General features: G+C 43.6%; 1 protein-coding gene across 1 annotated transcript in view; it reads right to left on the bottom strand.

The window, feature by feature from the left end:
* The window catches only part of FER1L6 (fer-1 like family member 6), a 682,981-nt gene that overhangs the window by 444,455 nt on the left and 220,937 nt on the right, over window positions 1–17,589 (bottom strand). The window contains exon 2 of the mRNA XM_069220715.1: window positions 14,164–14,249. Coding sequence (XP_069076816.1) covers window positions 14,164–14,249 — 86 coding nt within the window. The remainder of the gene's footprint in view (window positions 1–14,163; window positions 14,250–17,589) is intronic.

The following is a 17,589-nucleotide window of genomic DNA, read 5'->3' as shown; positions in this document are numbered from 1 at the left end:
ACATCTCAGAAAGGAGATATGACTGATGAGGTCATCATAAAGAATGGGGGGGCTTAGTAACCTTTTATCTGGCATATATCAGAGGGGCTGACATCGAGGTGTGATCCTAGAGTCAATCCCATGATCTGTGTTGGGTGCTATCACATTTGGAGTCACTCCTGCTGGGACAGACTGCCTCTTGAACAAAGAGCATGACAGAGGAGTGGGGAAATGCCTACCACACAAACTTCAAAGACTAAATTAAAGCACATCTGTGTCTGGAAATGGATTAGAAAAAGGGAAATTTGAGAATCACAATAATTGTCAAACTGGAGCTGTATTTCAACGTGAGCAACATCAGCATGATTTCTGCCTGTTGTGACCAGTTGTGGGGATTAAGGTCTGCTAGTCTCCATGCAGGACATCGCCCTGGAGAATCAAGACCACTTGCCCTGGAAACCTGTAGCACCAGAATCTGCCTACCTGCCAAGACTAGAGGACATTGTGAGAAGGAGGAGAATGATTGGAATGAGTGATGTCCAGTGGGGATCCTGCTGAATACATCCCAGAACCAAAGTGTGAGATTTGGTTCTGAGTTGAGGACCGTTGCACCTATCAGGATGTCCGCCGAGTTCTCCTGTTCGCTTCCCCCCATATGCAGGGTGCAGGCCAAGGTGAAGATTAAGGACCGTTTCAATGATCGGGCTGACAGCTACTGTGCTGCTGTTCATGACCCTTGTGTGCTAGGTAGGGGCCATGGTGAAAATCAAGGGCCATTGCACATGTGCCATCACCCCGGTGCACTGCTGTGACAAGAAGTGGACTGTCACCCTGTGCAGTATTGTGACCCAGAGGGTCTGTTGCTTGTGTGTGCTCTTTGTGACCTCCCATATGCCAGGTGGGGGTCATGGCGAAGAGAGATGTCTGTCATCATGGACTACAGTACAACAGTGAATTGCAGTGGGTTGCAATCCATGGAAGTAGAGTAGCAATTCAATCATCAGAACCCATAAACACCCAAGAACTGCCATCAGACTCAGAAAGACTTGATGCATGATCAGAGAGTGTTGTGTTTGCCTGCCACCCTGCCTGCGGCTTCCAGACTACTGTTCACCACTGAGATGCTGGTGTGCGCCTGGGTCTGCCTAACTGCCGCTCCAGCAAGAGCGGGTAACAATGGTAGCCGAGTCACTGAGCCTCAGGGGAACTTGCTGTGACTAAAAATGCAATGGTGCTGAAACACGGTGACGTTTAAGAAGCCATTATGTAATTTCTAAGACTTGCGCATGCAAACAAGGCATAACCTGGATGCTGCTTCACATAAATAGGGAATAGCCACAGTTGTTAGACAGGGAAGTGACACTCAGGGACCTACCCTCTAGCGTGCCGTCCTAACAAAGACTGTGTTCATTATTTATTGTGAGCTGTATTTCAGTTTTTGTTCGTATATAAATATTACTTTTTCATAAAAGCAAATAGACTGGACATTAATTTACAGGGGTTGTTGAGCATGTCTTTGAGTTGTGACTCTGTGTACATATTGCACACACCTCCCTCCCCAGAAGCCTTGCACTGCTTGACCCCCTCTACCACCGAGAGTCAAGTGCTGAAGGGGTTATACTAGGCCAATAACTCAGTCCATAGTAGGTTGGGCCCTGGGACATCAGCAGTAAAAGACCTCAGCCACCACATTTGGGCTCGGTAACTCCTGCTGGAAGGGGTTCTGACAATCACATATATCTTTCTGTTCAAAATGTATTTCTTTAGTGCTACGGTTGCCTCAAAGGAAAACAACAAAATGAAATTGCTAGTGGCTGATACTTTACCAAGCATTCCAGCCCTCACCTTTAGTTGTTTTGAATACTCTGACAAAAAAAGTAGGATTTTCAAGTAAAAGAAAGTACTGATGAATTTGATTTGCTCACAGATGATAATAATATCAAATTTGATGTAAAGTTCTGAATTAAATGCACCACCTAAATTGAGAATTGTCCAGCTTTATCATTAGAATGTGTGAAGTGAATGTTTACTGATAATAAAGAGGCATTGACCTAAAAAATACCCGCTGCATGTGGTATATTGTAGCTCCTGCTCTATGAGCCGACATGGGAGATTTACCTAGAGATGATACAATACAGTGCCGCTGTCGTCCCCCACCCTGGCACACTGTAGGCTTCCTTGCACCACATGAGCACTCTTTCACCATAGTGCAAAGGTGTGTACATGATTTCTAGCATAGTTTGCACTGGAAGGATAAACTTTCAGTCCAAAATACTAAGCTTAGATCTAGTTCAAAACATTTCTAATTTTGAATGGGGCTTTACATTACAACACAAGCAAAGATAGAAAGGTTTAGAGGAAACATAACTTTTCTCTAGTTTATGTTTTTATTAGTTTCTTTCTTTATTCGATTATAAATTAATAATCATAAAAGAGCACACATAATATAAAATCCATAAAAAAACCAATGAAAATAAAAAACATTGTAAAGACATAAAAATACCTTAAGCATTAAACAATCAATCAAATAAATGTAAAATAATAAGATAAGGGGTACAATATTAACAAGACCTCCTGCATGTTAAAAACTTATAGAGGTGTGCCATAGTAGTGCATTTTTTTAAAAGGCACCAACAGCAGACCACACAACAGGTTCATCGGTCATACATAGATAATAAAATGCGGGTCTGCATTGGCGAAATCCAGAGATTTGTGACAATAAATGCCTTCACCTAAAAGGTGCATTCTACTTACAAAAATAGTAAAATACATTAGAGTTTGTGTGGAAGAATTATCACAAGGGCATATCTTAGTGCAGTTAGGGTTCAACTGGCCTAAAGGGAAGCAGAGGCTGCACCTAATAGAGCCCACCCAAAACAAGGTCAAAAGTGTCCTTTCCCAGATGCTTTGTGACTTGAGAAAGGTAGGGTTCAATGCCCAGGCAGATCTTATACATTAGGTACAGTCTCACAGTGGGATTAACAAATTCCCTCATCTCTTGATCCTCACTTGCTAATTGGAAAAATTATTTCTTGGCCCAACTGGCTACACCTTTAGGCAATATATGTGAGGAAAAAAACAATTCTGGCCTGCCCAGCCTTTTCACAATGTTCTTAACATAACTAAGCCAGGGTATTTTATGACCCTGGTCACATGGCAGGCAGTCAGAGATTACCTCCCTGTTAAATTCAGTATGTTTGTTACCCCAAACAGATAGCCACAGCAGTAATGGTCCAAGCTTAATATAATCTTCCACATAGCCGGCACCAAGTGACTCATGGAGAAGGAAGTGCGGGGTTCCTGGGCCCACCCCCAGTAGGCACCTACAAAATGTATTTTCCTCTTGCTGTAGGCTGCTACAATCCTGATAATCCCATATAGATGCCCCAAATTTTATTCTGGGGAGGCATTTAGGTTTAAACATCTCCAATAGGGGTAGAATGGGTTTGTTACCTACTCTAGAAGCCAGCTCAAAGACAGCTCCTGCTGAAGAATTGTGACAGGAACATCTTTTGAAGAGGCTAGATAGCCAGCTTTCCCTGAAGTCAAAGGTGACCCCCAGATAAGAGAACTCCTTCATTTGGCTGATAAGCTGCCCCTTTTTCTCGTAAAAAGGTATAACTTTCTGACCTGGCTTGCCACAGACCATATAATGAGATTTGGTAATATTTACATCCAGGTATAATTCATCCATATACTTTCCAAAAGTATAAATAAGACACCATAAACCATTCCCAGTCCGTGCAAGCAGGACTGTGTTGTCAGCATCTAGAAGACATGGCACCTGCTTACCATTTACAGTTGGAAAGTCAATGTCCTGGGATACTAAGGCAGACTGTAAGCCATCAATACATAAAAGGAACAAAATTGGGGCCAAAACACACCTCTGTGAAGGGGAAAGAAGTTGGTTCATTAACCCTCCATACCATGGCTAACCGACTCATCGACCCCCTCATGGAGGACTCTTAAGCAATCAACGATTGATTTAGAGTGACCCCCCTCGGCCAGTATTCTCCAAAAAATGTTGTGGTTCACCCAATCGAAAGCACTGTTAAGGTCCATAAAAGCTAAATAAAGGGTTCCCTGTTTCTGCAGCCCACGCTTCGATTCTGTGCAAAATTACACACCCTAAAATCTTAACAGAGTCCAACAGAGATATAGGTCTATAGCAACTCGGGTCATTTTTGTTCCCTTTTTTAAACAGAGGGACAATAAAGGATATTTTCCATGAATCAGGTATGCCCTCTATGGCAGCAGCATTTAAGACATTTGTAATAATAGGGGCCCTAAGGGGGACGTTCTCTTTATAAAGATCTAGTTGCACCCCATTCGGTCCTGGTGCTTTCCTTGCTGGACCTTCCTTATGGCCAACTCCACCTTTTCTAAGTTGAACCTAATATCCAGAGGCAGACAGGGGCACACTCATACTCATTCCCAGAGTCTCCCCTATATGAGTAGACACTACTAAATTGATTCACCCAACAATCAGGTGGAATATTAGCTCCTAAGCCCTCTGAAGCTGCAATATGAAGGTTCTCTATATTCACAATGTTCCAAAAACCCAAAGCATCCTTCAGCTTACAGGCCTGTAGGAACTTTGCCAAGTTTCCCTCTTGATATCTCGCTTCCTTACTTTAATGGCCTGTTTATAGCCACGTCTAGCAACATGCACCACCAGATTCCTTCCTGACCATCAATTGCAGGTTCTTATTTGTGGCACTACAAGCAACATCAAACCACATTGGGTGCAGATTGCTACCAGATTTCCCACAATGATTGATCAATTTCCTGATTAAACAGTTTAGTTTAACAAAAGCAATAAGGATTTCAAAGACAGAAAAATTAACCTCCAACAAACTTTCCATAAATAAGCTATGGTTAGATTTTACTAAAGTGGACAAAAGGGGTGGGATATGGGCCCTACGCCAGCTGACTCTGAGTCCCTGATCTTTAATGGCTAGGCCCTTAGGCCCTAATTGTCTGTCCGGATGGGATTGGACAGGAGTACTCAGGACCATCACGATGGGATTATGGTCAGTGTGCACATTCTCCCTCACCCCCCCAGACTCAACTACGTTACTCAGGTTCCTGGTGACAAAAATATAATCAATTACTGACCCTTGTCCCCGGGCAATGAAGAAGTGTTTCTGGGCGGAAAGATCTCCAATCTTTTTATTACATTTATCAGACCAAAACTGGTAACTGCTTCATACAGCTCCCTCCCCCACCATCCACAATTCCGTTATAACGGTTGTCCCTCTGCAAAAAGTGATCGAGAAGGGTTGGATGGAAACCCAGTTTGGTTTTAAAATCCCCACCAACCTTGGCATCAAAACCATTGAAGATATATAAAATGATCTATTTTTTAGGATATCTAGGACGGTAAACAAAACTTCAATATGACAGCCCAGTTCACAGACTGGGTTGTAAAAGATGACTACAAAAAAGTTACATTTGTCAGAGAACACTATCCAATCGATTAATATGATTAAACCACTCATTATCAACAAGCGTAGGTTGATAACCTGCAATATTCCAACATAGAAGAATAAGAGTAGAGGTGGATGTGGTCAAAGGGCCAGATAAAGTGCTTCTAAATATGGGGTCAGCAGAATTGTAATTTCCTATGCAATTGAGATTAGAGTCTCCAGTTATTCTGGATGGGATAGAGAGAGAGTAGAACTAGGTAAATGCTCATCATCTTTGCAGTTCAGGTTTGTTTCCCCTGTTGATTTAGGGGGAGTAGTGTTAGAAATAAGGTTGAGATAACCAGGGATACTCAATACTGGAGATCTAATGCAGTTAGAGGTACTCTCAATATGACAGTCAGTCATTATTCTCCAGACTTGAAAGTGCAGAAAACCTGTTGCTAATCTCAATCAGGGACTTGTGCCTGGGCTGCCACCTGACCTCAATTCTGCCTATAGCTGGAGGGTATGCTAAGCCTGTAGCCCCTATAGGCTGCAAATATTTGTGGGAAAAAACCCAATGGCACTAAGTTGATAGCTTCGGGCTGTTGAAAATTAAGTGTGGAGGAGAAAATCAGACCATGGGCTAACTCAGGATATCAGAAGTTATTAGCCACACAGTCCCCTTTTGACTGTTTCACCTGAGGGACAACCCAGACAATTCTTCTAACAAATAGGATATCATTGAACTCTGCCTCATGAAAATCCAGATTCTGTGATAACAAATAGCACACATTATTTTTGAGTTGTGACATGTACTCCTCTCCAACTGCGCAGAGGATCTCCAACTGCGCAGACATCCTTGCTCCCCTCAAACGCACGCATCGACAGACCAACACCAAAAAACCTCTCTGGTTCTCTGACACCCTCAAAGAATCAAAGAAAACTTGTCGCGCCCTTGAGAAAGCCTGGCGCAAGGACCGCACCGCTGACAACATGACCGCCCTCAAGAACGCTACCCGCGAACACCACCACCTGATCCGCGCTGCCAAAAGAAACTTTTTCACCGACAGACTGGACAAAAACAGACACAACAGCAGAGAACTCTTCAGCATCGTCAAGGAGTTCTCCAACCCCAGCGCCAACGCCGTCACGCCCTCACAGGATCTGTGCGAATCCCTCGCCACTTTCTTCCATCGCAAGATTAGCGACCTCCACGACAGCTTCGGACACCAGACCCATTCATACACCACCGAACCGGCATCCACGGCCATCACCCTCAACAACTGGTCCCACATCAACACGGAAGAAACCAAATCCATCATGAACTCTATCCACTCCGGCGCCCCTTCGGACCCCTGCCCGCACTTCATCTTTAACAAAGCCGACGACATCATCGCCCCGCACCTCCAGACCGTCATCAACTCTTCTTTTTCTTCTGCTACCTTCCCCGAATGCTGGAAACACGCTGAAGTCAACGCCCTACTAAAGAAACCTACGGCTGACCCGAGCGACCTAAAAAACTTCCGCCCCATCTCTCTTCTGCCTTTCCCAGCCAAAGTAATAGAGAAGACCGTCAACAAACAGCTGACCACCTTCCTGGAAGACAACAACCTGCTCGACCCCTCACAAACCGGATTCCGAACCAACCACAGCACTGAAACCGCCCTCATCTCAGTCACTGACGACATCAGAACCCTGATGGACAATGGTGAAACAGTCGCCCTCATTCTGCTCGACCTCTCGGCTGCCTTTGACACCGTCTGTCACTGCACCCTAATCACCCGCCTCCGCTCCACCGGGATCCAAGGCCAAGCCCTGGACTGGATCGCCTCCTTCCTCTCAAACCGTTCCCAAAGAGTTTACCTCCCTCCGTTTCGCTCAGAACCCACCGAGATTGTCTGCGGCGTACCCCATGGCTCATCACTCAGCCCGACACTCTTCAATGTCTACATGAGCCCCCTCGCCAACATCGTACGCAAGCACGACATCATCATCACCTCCTACGCCGACGACACCCAACTTATACTCTCCCTCACCAAGGACCCCGCCAGCACCAAGACACACCTACAAGAGGGTATGAAGGACGTCGCAGATTGGATGAGGCTCAGCCGCCTAAAGCTGAACTCTGAAAAAACGGAAGCCCTCCTCCTCGGCAACACCCCGTCCGCCTGGGACGACTCCTGGTGGCCCACGGCCCTCGGCACCGCACCGACCCCCACAGACCACGCCCGCAACCTCGGCTTCATCTTGGACCCTCTTCTCACCATGACCAAGCAAGTCAACGCCGTGTCCTCCGCCTGCTTCCTCACCCTCCGCATGCTCCGCAAGATCTTCCGCTGGATCCCCGCCGACACCAGAAAAACCGTGACCCACGCCCTCGTCACGAGCCGCCTGGACTACGGCAACACCCTCTACGCCGGGACCACAGCCAAACTCCAAAATCGCCTGCAACGCATTCAAAACGCCTCGGCCCGCCTCATCCTCGACATACCCCGCAGCAGCCACATCTCCGCACACCTGAGACACCTGCATTGGCTCCCTGTCAGCAAAAGGATCACCTTCCGACTTCTCACCCACGCACACAAAGCCCTCTACGACAAGGGACCGGAATACCTCAACAGACGCCTCAGCTTCTACGTCCCCACCCGCCTCCTCCGCTCCTCTGGCCTCGCACTCGCTGCTGTCCCTCGCATCCGCCGCTCCATGGCGGGTGGGAGATCTTTCTCCTTCCTGGCGGCCAAGACCTGGAACTCCCTCCCCACCAGCCTCAGGACCACCCAGGACCACTCCGCTTTCCGGAGACTCCTAAAGACCTGGCTGTTCGAACAGCGATAACCCCCCCCTTTTTCCCCTAGCGCCTTGAGACCCGCACGGGTGAGTAGCGCGCTTTATAAATGTTAATGATTTGATTTGATTTGATCAGAGGATGACAAACATGGAATGTTAGTAAATATGGCATCATATGGGCAACACTCAGGGGGGAGATTTAAATGAATAAGACTCCCCTTCCTTCCATTGCAATCAGACTTTCCAACCGGGGATAGGCAACGCTCTTGAGGAAAACAACAATGATTCCTACTATCAGAAGAAGGTTGTGAAGGATCCCGATGGGTGTCTCATCCTAAAGCAGTTGCACGGCTATCCATGTGCAGACTTCACACATACCAATCAGTGCCCAGTCTACGTGTGCAGCAGCTCTTCCAGTGCCAACCACAGATGGCAGGATGGGCTTTGGGAACTTGAGGTTCTTTAACTGAAGGCGGAAGAGGTTATAACCTGCTTTAGGGTGATAGAAGTCCAGAGCATAACTCTTCCAGATGTAGGTGTTGTTGATACACCTTCATGCTGATTGGATTGCTGTAGGGAGATTACCCTCTGGGTTATACTATAAGCATATTTATAATAATAGATCATGTTGTATTAGCTAATATATAATGTGTTATTAGCATGAACTCGTAGTACCGTCCATTCGCTTCCGTTCCATTATTTCTGTTGCATCGAGGTGTCTGAAACATCCTGCTCTTCTGGGGCATATATACGACTGTGGGGTGCAACCTGCCTGCTGTGACATTAATCAGTGGATTTATCTGTAAAGAGTTGTCTATGCTTCTGGTAATTAATTTCAAGGTGAACTTAAAGCTTTTCCGCTAGAAGGCTTTCCTGATTTCTTGCCTGACTTTTATGCCAGTTACACGCCCCTTGCCTCTGGTGAGAACAGAATGTGATTGAAACTGATATCTATAGACTTCAACAGAGCTGTCATTCCAGATAGCTAAGTCTATGACACGTCTGAGCTATGCTGGATGTATGTGAGCAGCTCTCTCTGATGTGTTGGGTGGATGTTTTTGTGTGATGCGCATTCATGCACAGTGGTCTTTGAACTGTTGGTAGTCCCATGATAGCCAACTCTGTGGCCTTTCACAACTTTATGTTAGGTGTATTTGAAGTGTTCCACCCAATGTATTCTGTCATATGTGGCAGGTCTAAATAGCAAATACTGTAGTGGTGACGTAATAGCCATCTACAAGTAGGATCACAGAAATGATGTGTCAATTGCGACTAAAATCTGCAACAAGATGTGGAAAATTATGCAACATAATGTGGCATATTCTGCAGCAGTATTCGTTTTCTATTTTGCTGTTTTCCTATTTAAACATATTAGTACTGTATGGAAACTATATTATCTCCTCAGGTTGCACCTGAGCACAGAAACAGCAACTGGAACGTGACCATTTAACCTTTACAAAGGATCTGGAACTGTGTGGCAGCATGTATGGTGTTTTCAGTAACAACTAACCTTTTTGTGCTACAAAGACTTATTTGTTAAAACCTGTACATTACGGTGCAGATGACAGGTTATGTGGCAGGGAAGATAATTCTATATTTATGTGGAAAGTGCATTAGCCTTACAACACCAGGAGTGGTCCTACCTATGAATCATATCTCTGCCTATGTTAGATCTATGCACAGAGGTTTGTTGATTTTTACATGTCTTTGACAACTATGCATATTATGCAAAGTTTTGGCAGGCTGATATATATTAAGCATCCAATTACTACTTCAAATAAATTCTAGCACTGAAATAAAATTAGTTAGTACATTATCAGCATAAATACTTGTGCAGTGCATTATGAGGAGTAGTACCACATATAAGGTAATAGGCAAACCATTAAATGCATGGATGAGTTACATTTAGAAAGAAAGTTAGATTCTGCAGAATTACCACCACCCCCTGAATCCAGAATTTAATAATTTTCAAAATTATGCCATAGCTCATTCAAACTCATGTAAGGAACAATTTCTACAGATTTATTTTATCTGAAAAAATGGAAAACGGGTCCTGGCTTTATTCGGATGCTGAGTCAATCATAGGTGTCCACATTGATTTGAAGAGACCAGGGAGTGGAAATGAATGAAAGTGAAGGCTACCTCATCTCAACCGAGCATCTAAAACCACTGTCTAATTAGCAGAGATTGACTATTCTCTTTGAGGGTGCACCTTTATTAGGTGTCACATCCAGACTAACATTCAATAATATCGTTTTTGGTTAAGTATTCATCTTCAACAAATGGTTTTCTGGTATAACCCCCAGGCGAGCCTTAGCAATATTTTATTTAAGTGTACCTCCACTGGATTCTAGTCAATATAAACAATTTACTTTAAACACGGCACCCTTAGTTGTCTCAGAATTTTTCTGAAAACCCAGGCTTCACTCCTATTATAACTCATCAAACACTGGCTACTAGTTGGCTTGTATGTTGCTTCCCACCTACAATACCAGGTGTCTCACTACATCATTAGTTGTAGCTGTGGGACAGAAACTGAAATGAAACAATTAAATCACATCCTGGATATTCTAATACTTTTTTACTAGCATTTTGTAAATATTTCCTGTTTTAAACTAATCCTAACAAGCTAAAAAAAAAAAGTCATAAAACATCTTAACAGTTCCGTCTTACCCACCAACTACAAGAATTGTTGTTTCATAGACATAATTAACAAAAACGTGTTAACAACTTGTAAAATCTCGTCGAATTAAGACTACTTTCTTCAAGGAAAACATTTCAACACATTGGCATTGGTAAACCTTAATTGTGGGTCAAAATGTGTTTAAGGTCTGGAACGTAATTACTTGTTTGTCTGGCACTAGCAGCAATGTGTTAATTTCTAGCAGTGAACTTCACAATGAACATAAACAGGAAGAAGGTACATATCATTATTTTTAAGTCTTTCTGGACCTCTCTTGCCAACATGCCTGTAATTTGTACTGCAGTTTCATCATTTATTGCCATCAAGATTCCACAAAACCGTGTTCAAATTGAAGAAAAGAATAAGGGGTACATGGTTCTGGTGACAATCCACTGTGGCAGTGCTGTTAATAATCTTTCTATGGGCTACTTCTTCAAAATGTGTTGGACATCCTGTCCGCTGTACTACAAGTGCCATAGACTAACATACACTTGAAATACCGAGGAGGATAACTCCGCCATCTTAGTACCTGAGTATCCTGTCCACCAAGCTCTAAATATGACCCATTATCACCAAAATATCCACTGTTGAGCAAAAGTTAATGAATAGCCTTCAAGTGGCATACCCATGGGCTTCCCATGGCAGCTCTTCAGTTGAAAACAGCTATCATTACCTAGTGGTTCTCTGTTAATTACAGTGCTTACAAATGTCAGTAGTGCAGAATGAAGTCCTATAGAGAAACATCTCATTCTTATTCTTATTTTTATTCTGTGACTCACTCTCTTAGAATACCCTCGCAGGATATCTAATAGCGTGGTCCAAAGTAATAACATGGTGAAAGTAGTATTCAAATCCTCAGTTGAGGCTCCGTGAGATCTCAAAAGGGAATATTTGACTAGGATCTCAGATAATGGAGTGTGATACAGAGGTAGCCAAATGAAAACAGTAGAGAAATTCATCTCTTTTCCTTGAAGAGTTTCTCCTTCCACCAAAGTAGCTGGGAAACATAGTCCAATAGCAGGGATTTTGGTAGTTGCACACCAGTCATATTTGTGGCTTAACTAATGACTCAGTATTTCCTTACACATTAATTCCAGGTAGAACTAATATTTTTACTAGAGGTGAGGTCTAAACACTGTCTAATCGAACATCATACAATAGGCAGTCATTGGTAGGATCCACCGAGATTGCCCTGTAGGCTACTGTAGTAGGGTGCTATTGTTCTTTGTAGCCTGAAACCACATAAAAAGGCACCATTGTACATTTCTGGATTGCAGAAATGTAAACTTTAATGTAAAAGCACTTTATAACTTTATTTTTATTTTATTTTTTCTTCTGGAAAAATGTTCCTGTAGAGAAGCCCATCAATTTTCCTTCCCCATTCTCACCCTTAAAGTGTTTTTACTCTGGCACTGAGAGAAGTAACTACAAATATTTTAGGGTGTGAAACTACCTGGGAAAATGTTTGATTGGTATACCCGACAACTTCTGGGTTTGTGTGTGTCCACCACACTAAATTGTGGACCCACTTTGGAGTGTCAGTAAAGCAGACTTCTAAGTTCCGATTCTCTAAACTATAAGTTCAAAATGGCAGAAAGGCCATTTCATTAAATCATATTTTCCTGGACAAAATCCAACTATGACTGATGTTTTTTAATCTGAAACTGGATTACAGGTTTTGAAGCGAGCCTCCAGGAGTTTTTTCATGGTAGTTAATATGACTTCAACCACTAGATGGTGCTATGCGTTAGAGCTGCTGTTTTTTCTCTTCCACATAGTAGAAAAAGGTGAACATGACATGTGGGTCTCATGACATTTTTTCACTTCAGCACTACAAAAATTCTAACACACCTGTCAAAATCTCATCAATGACAGTGACTCTAATAATCACTACCTGAATTAACACAATATTTTCAAGTATTGTAATAACCATACAAGTTTTCTCCAGAGATACCCTACAGACATTAGATGCACTATAGATTTGGGAAGCTGTCATGGTGGACCACTGACTGTGCATAACAAAGATGTTTTGGGTAGTTAGCGCACTGCCTGCAGGCGAGAAATGAAAAGGTTGGAAGGAGCTCTCGGGAACACCTCAGAAATCCCCCTCGCAGGCAGGTGGAGTCACTCAATGCACCACTGGCGGAACAAAACTTGAGGGTGTCGCCATGCACAGTACTTGGAGGGACCCCCTCTGGACTTATTCAGAAGCTCCCAGGTTCTGTGCTGAGGGCCCCCCTGGAGAATGGGGCCCCCCGCACCGCGAGGGCTGCGGGGGTTTTTGTGACGCTATACACTGCACCTGTCTGCACGGGAATCCCCATTTGAAAGGTTGGCTGCAGTACCACCTGCAGAGTAAGGCACTGACTAGCTGCTTTAACCACTCGGTCCACTGTTCACTGCCGCTCTGCCCCCAGGTCAGGCATGAATTTGTGCTGTGGGCAGGGAGTAAACTAATAAGGGTCAATGGGCCTGCTGTGTGCCGGGCGCACCTGTGTAAAGGCGCGCCAAGGCACACACGGGACAGCGTACTCCACACATAATGCGGCTCCCATTGTCATCTGATAGTGGGAACTGCAAAGTGTGCAAACACGCAGCCCGCCCCTGGGCTATGGAGTAAAAAGGTAAACAGTAAAGTCTCTCCGTCTCATTTCAGCCCACAGACACTTACATCGAAATACCATGAAGGATAATTCATTTCAAAGCTTGTAAGAACGATTTTTTTTCTTCTATCCAATACATCTTAGGTGTGTCCTGTACCATGTCTAAAACACTGCATGAAATATTGAAAGGGCTGTACAAATGTGGCAGGGCAAGGACTGGTGGTTTAGATGCAATAGGGTAGGTTACAAGGTTATTCCTGCCGGAAGGATGGCTCAGTGAGATGAACTTTCACTATTGACAAATTAGGTGTTCTGGAGGTCACGAGCTCACTTCCCTGTAAGGTAGACTCATCCTTCCATCCTTCTGAGATTCAGTACCATAAATTGGGTAGTAGTAACATCTGTTATTTACAGCGCTTAGATATAGCAGAAGTGTGGTGGCACTTGTTTTGAGCTTGCACAATCAAAGACTCTCCAATATTTATTTTCACAAGAATGTATTCACATGGAAATATTTCAAAAGATGGCAACGGTGCTTACTCAGCTTGATAAGTTCTATTTTTGTGTAGTCAATAGCGCGCTGCTCGACGTATCACGTCTAGGACCATAAACGCAAAGCTGATATTTATGACCCTAGAGCCCAGCACCAACCTCGCCCATGCTCCATTTGCTACTGCAGTGTGTACTTTGTAGGCCTTACCTAGCGCTCCTTTGTTTGCTATGGTTACTCCCTTGTCACCTTTGTTCTTCTTCTTCTTGAGGTGCAGTCCAGAGAACAGGCCCTTCCTGGAAGAAAGGAGGAAGACAGGTTCAAGGCGCTGCTCGGGCTTCACTGAGCTAACAACACAAGTCATCTATTCGCAAAGCACTACTGGGTAATCATGACAAATAACAGTGCAGCCCACAGCAGCGCACCCCATGATAGCATCACCTGGAGCTCACAGTGCACTAGAAGAGTTGAGTCTGTGACAACATTTTAAGGTATCTTTGTTTAGTAAATTAACATTTATGAAACTGCATTGTCACCCCGAAATGGTTATCATGAAAACATGGCCTAGATCTGGCGCTGCTGGCCCAATGTTGCTTAAGGTGTAACAATCATGGAAGAGCAGGGTGAAGTCCCTGGGAGGTTACCATGCTTGCAGCGCGCCAGTTCCGTAATTGATTAAACACACACACATTCTGCAACCCAAAAAAGCATCAAAGCGCTTTATTTTCTTTTTCAAGCTAGCTGACCCTCATCTACTCCAAAGTGGCCTACTCACACTGTGGACCAAGTGATGCAATAAACCACAAAGAACCCCAGCACTCAATTTCGCTCCAGTATAGTACAGCTTCAATGCAGAAAGTCACGAACTTCTCAGTCCAAATGCAGTCTTTATTGATTGACGAATATTAAAATCTTCTTGCAAAGTTGCTACACAATCTTTTCAGTAAGATAAATCAATCCTTCCTTGTCAAATAGTTCATAAACAGCCAACATGTGTTTCGTCACTAAATGTGAGTTTTTCAAGGCAACGTGTAAAGTAGAAGAGGAATGCGGCAGACCATAAGTATGTGTACATTTATGTCAAATAACTGTTTCAAATAGCCAAAGTCCTTGAGGATGACATAAGTGGTAAGAAATGAAACATCCACTGAACAGCGTTTCAAGGATGATAATCAGGTCGGTTGTAGTAGTAAAAGCCGATTACAGAAGGACCATAATAAGTCCGGATCCTTCATAGCATAGATCTGCGTGGCCGTGTTCCGGAAGTGGACCAAGTGATGTACGAATGCCCTTATAATAACTAAGTGCAAAACTTACAAAGCGGCGGACATGTGCCAAAAATCTTAAATCACCTTTATACTTGTGACTGGCCCCTCTGTTATAAAAGTGCTCACCGAGGTGTCGTAGAAACAAGTAAAATATTAATCTGCATATGTCTCTGCATTTTGATCTATGTGGAGCAATGTACATAGCAGAGAGAGGATAGGGAATCAATCGGGATCATGCGCGTATGTGTGAGTGATGGAGAATTCCCTTCAAGGTCGGGCCCTGGGGCAGACGCAGCTGAGAGATGGCGGTGAGGATTGATGTCACCAGTCGTGACAGATGCACAGAGGCGTCTAGAGCACCACGTGACTAATGCCCCTTTCTGATGGACATAGTGAAATGCTCCAGTAATTTCAGGGCTCATCTAAGTGAAAGTGACGACACTGTCTACCAGATAAAAGCTAAGAAGGCACAGCGAGTAAAAAAAACCCAAGACGCAGTATATCTGCCGTGTGGCACACACAAGTTGAACAACAATAGGTACAACACTGTGGAAAATAAACGATGAACGAGCACACGGTGGAATGTTTCAGAGCATTAAACAGGAGGTAGAACCGTGCAGGAAACCCACTGACAATAAAAAGAGCGAGCTTATATTAAGAGTGACCAAACACACTGTCAATGACAACACACTGGGTAGACTTGGATTGGTGTCATGTGTTGGTCATGGACATGACTAGTCCGTTTTGCACTATTTTCTATCCTAATCCTCATATTTTCAACCGATTCAACTCTATTTCATGGTTAAGCCTTTTTTATGGTTGCTATAGGCAACTGCAACTTCCGGAACCTGAAAGCCAAGTTTCTAGACTAAGTATTTCTTTGGAAATTAATCATCCTTCTTTCAATTGTTTCAATATTATCTTTTATGTTGCAGTAATTGTTTAATCACTTATTTAATAAGGAGTTTTGTGTCACACTATCCTACTTCACTTTAAGACCGTCAGAGAGTAGATGGTAGCATGTGCAGTTTGAAGATGCTGTGAATAGTCCAAAGGGTTTTGATCGATCTTCGGGGTTTAAAATCTTCGGGGTATTGGTTGCCCCGATAGCAATTTCTTAGGAACCTTATTGAATTATTTTCTTTTTGGTTGGCACAATTAAGCCAGAGTCTGTGGTATATCTGTCTGTTCAACCTGTCATGTCCTCGGGTGTGTGGGCCTAGGATGTGGTGCGGAGGGATAGTCCTATTTGATGCGTGTATTTCAAAATACTTTTGAATGACTCATTTTTAGGATTTTCCTGAACTTGTAGTCCGAAGTTACCATTGCAAAGTAGGACCCACCTACTCGAGAGCTGGACTTTGAGAGTCTTTAAGCTTTAATGGTCCATCAGGTGATGATGAACATGTGGGTACTTATGTTCAAATTAAGTGATAACGGCGGAGACCACACGTAGCATTGTGGCGGGTATTGTGCTAAAACTCACAGCAAAATGCAGCATCCAGGAAATATGCCAAAGGGAAATCACTTTCCCATCATCAGCAACATCTTACAACATCAAGGATGAGATCACTCTGTTACACAGCTTACAGCACGACCTGGGCTGGCAAGAAGACTCCAGTTTAAATGGATAATTACTCTAAAGGAACATAATGCCATACAAGGGAAGAGTGTTAAATCCCTGAAACGGATTAATGACAGCAAAAGGGACATTCATTACGCCTCTATAAAACTCAGTGTATCAAACCATGGCATCATGGATCATATGCCAGGGAAAGCAGCGACTAATTCTTTCCTATTGATAATGATTAAATATACCCTGAATACTAGTAAAGTGGGTTGAAATGAAGAAGAAGAAAAAGCTATGTAAAATATGCCATTTAAGCCAATGTTGCACACAACTTTGCATCTACAAATGTGTCAAATCAAAACAACCTAAAACGTGAATAAACCATGACTAGTGGTTATTTGTAGAACTGCACTTTTCTGGTCACCACACAGACATTGCTGTAGGTTCAAGGTCATTGGTGGCTATATTATTGGAAAGTATGCAGTGAATCCAGGACAGATACCTCTTTCAGAATCAAGGGTGGCTTTAGGTTACTGGTCTTCTCATTTCACTTGAACATGTGTTGAGAATCTGACAACTCTATGTTCCTGTGGCACCTTCTACATCTGGACCTATGTGACAATGGATGTGTGGACAATACTTCATTTGTACTGGTGGTTCCAAGTGACCTTTGGTAGTGATTCAGCAATGGAAGATGTCAGTGGCCAATCAGCTGGGATGGAGGGAGTATCATTAGTGGCTAAAGTGGCCCACCATTCAGATTTTGTTGAAGACATAGGTGGCTGAAGAGTTGGAGGG

The sequence above is a fragment of the Pleurodeles waltl genome, chromosome 2_2, assembly GCF_031143425.1.
Source record: "Pleurodeles waltl isolate 20211129_DDA chromosome 2_2, aPleWal1.hap1.20221129, whole genome shotgun sequence".
Classification (NCBI taxonomy): Eukaryota; Metazoa; Chordata; class Amphibia; order Caudata; family Salamandridae; genus Pleurodeles; species Pleurodeles waltl.
Note: the sequence above shows the minus strand (reverse complement) of the source record. Positions and strands in the feature narration are given on the sequence as shown.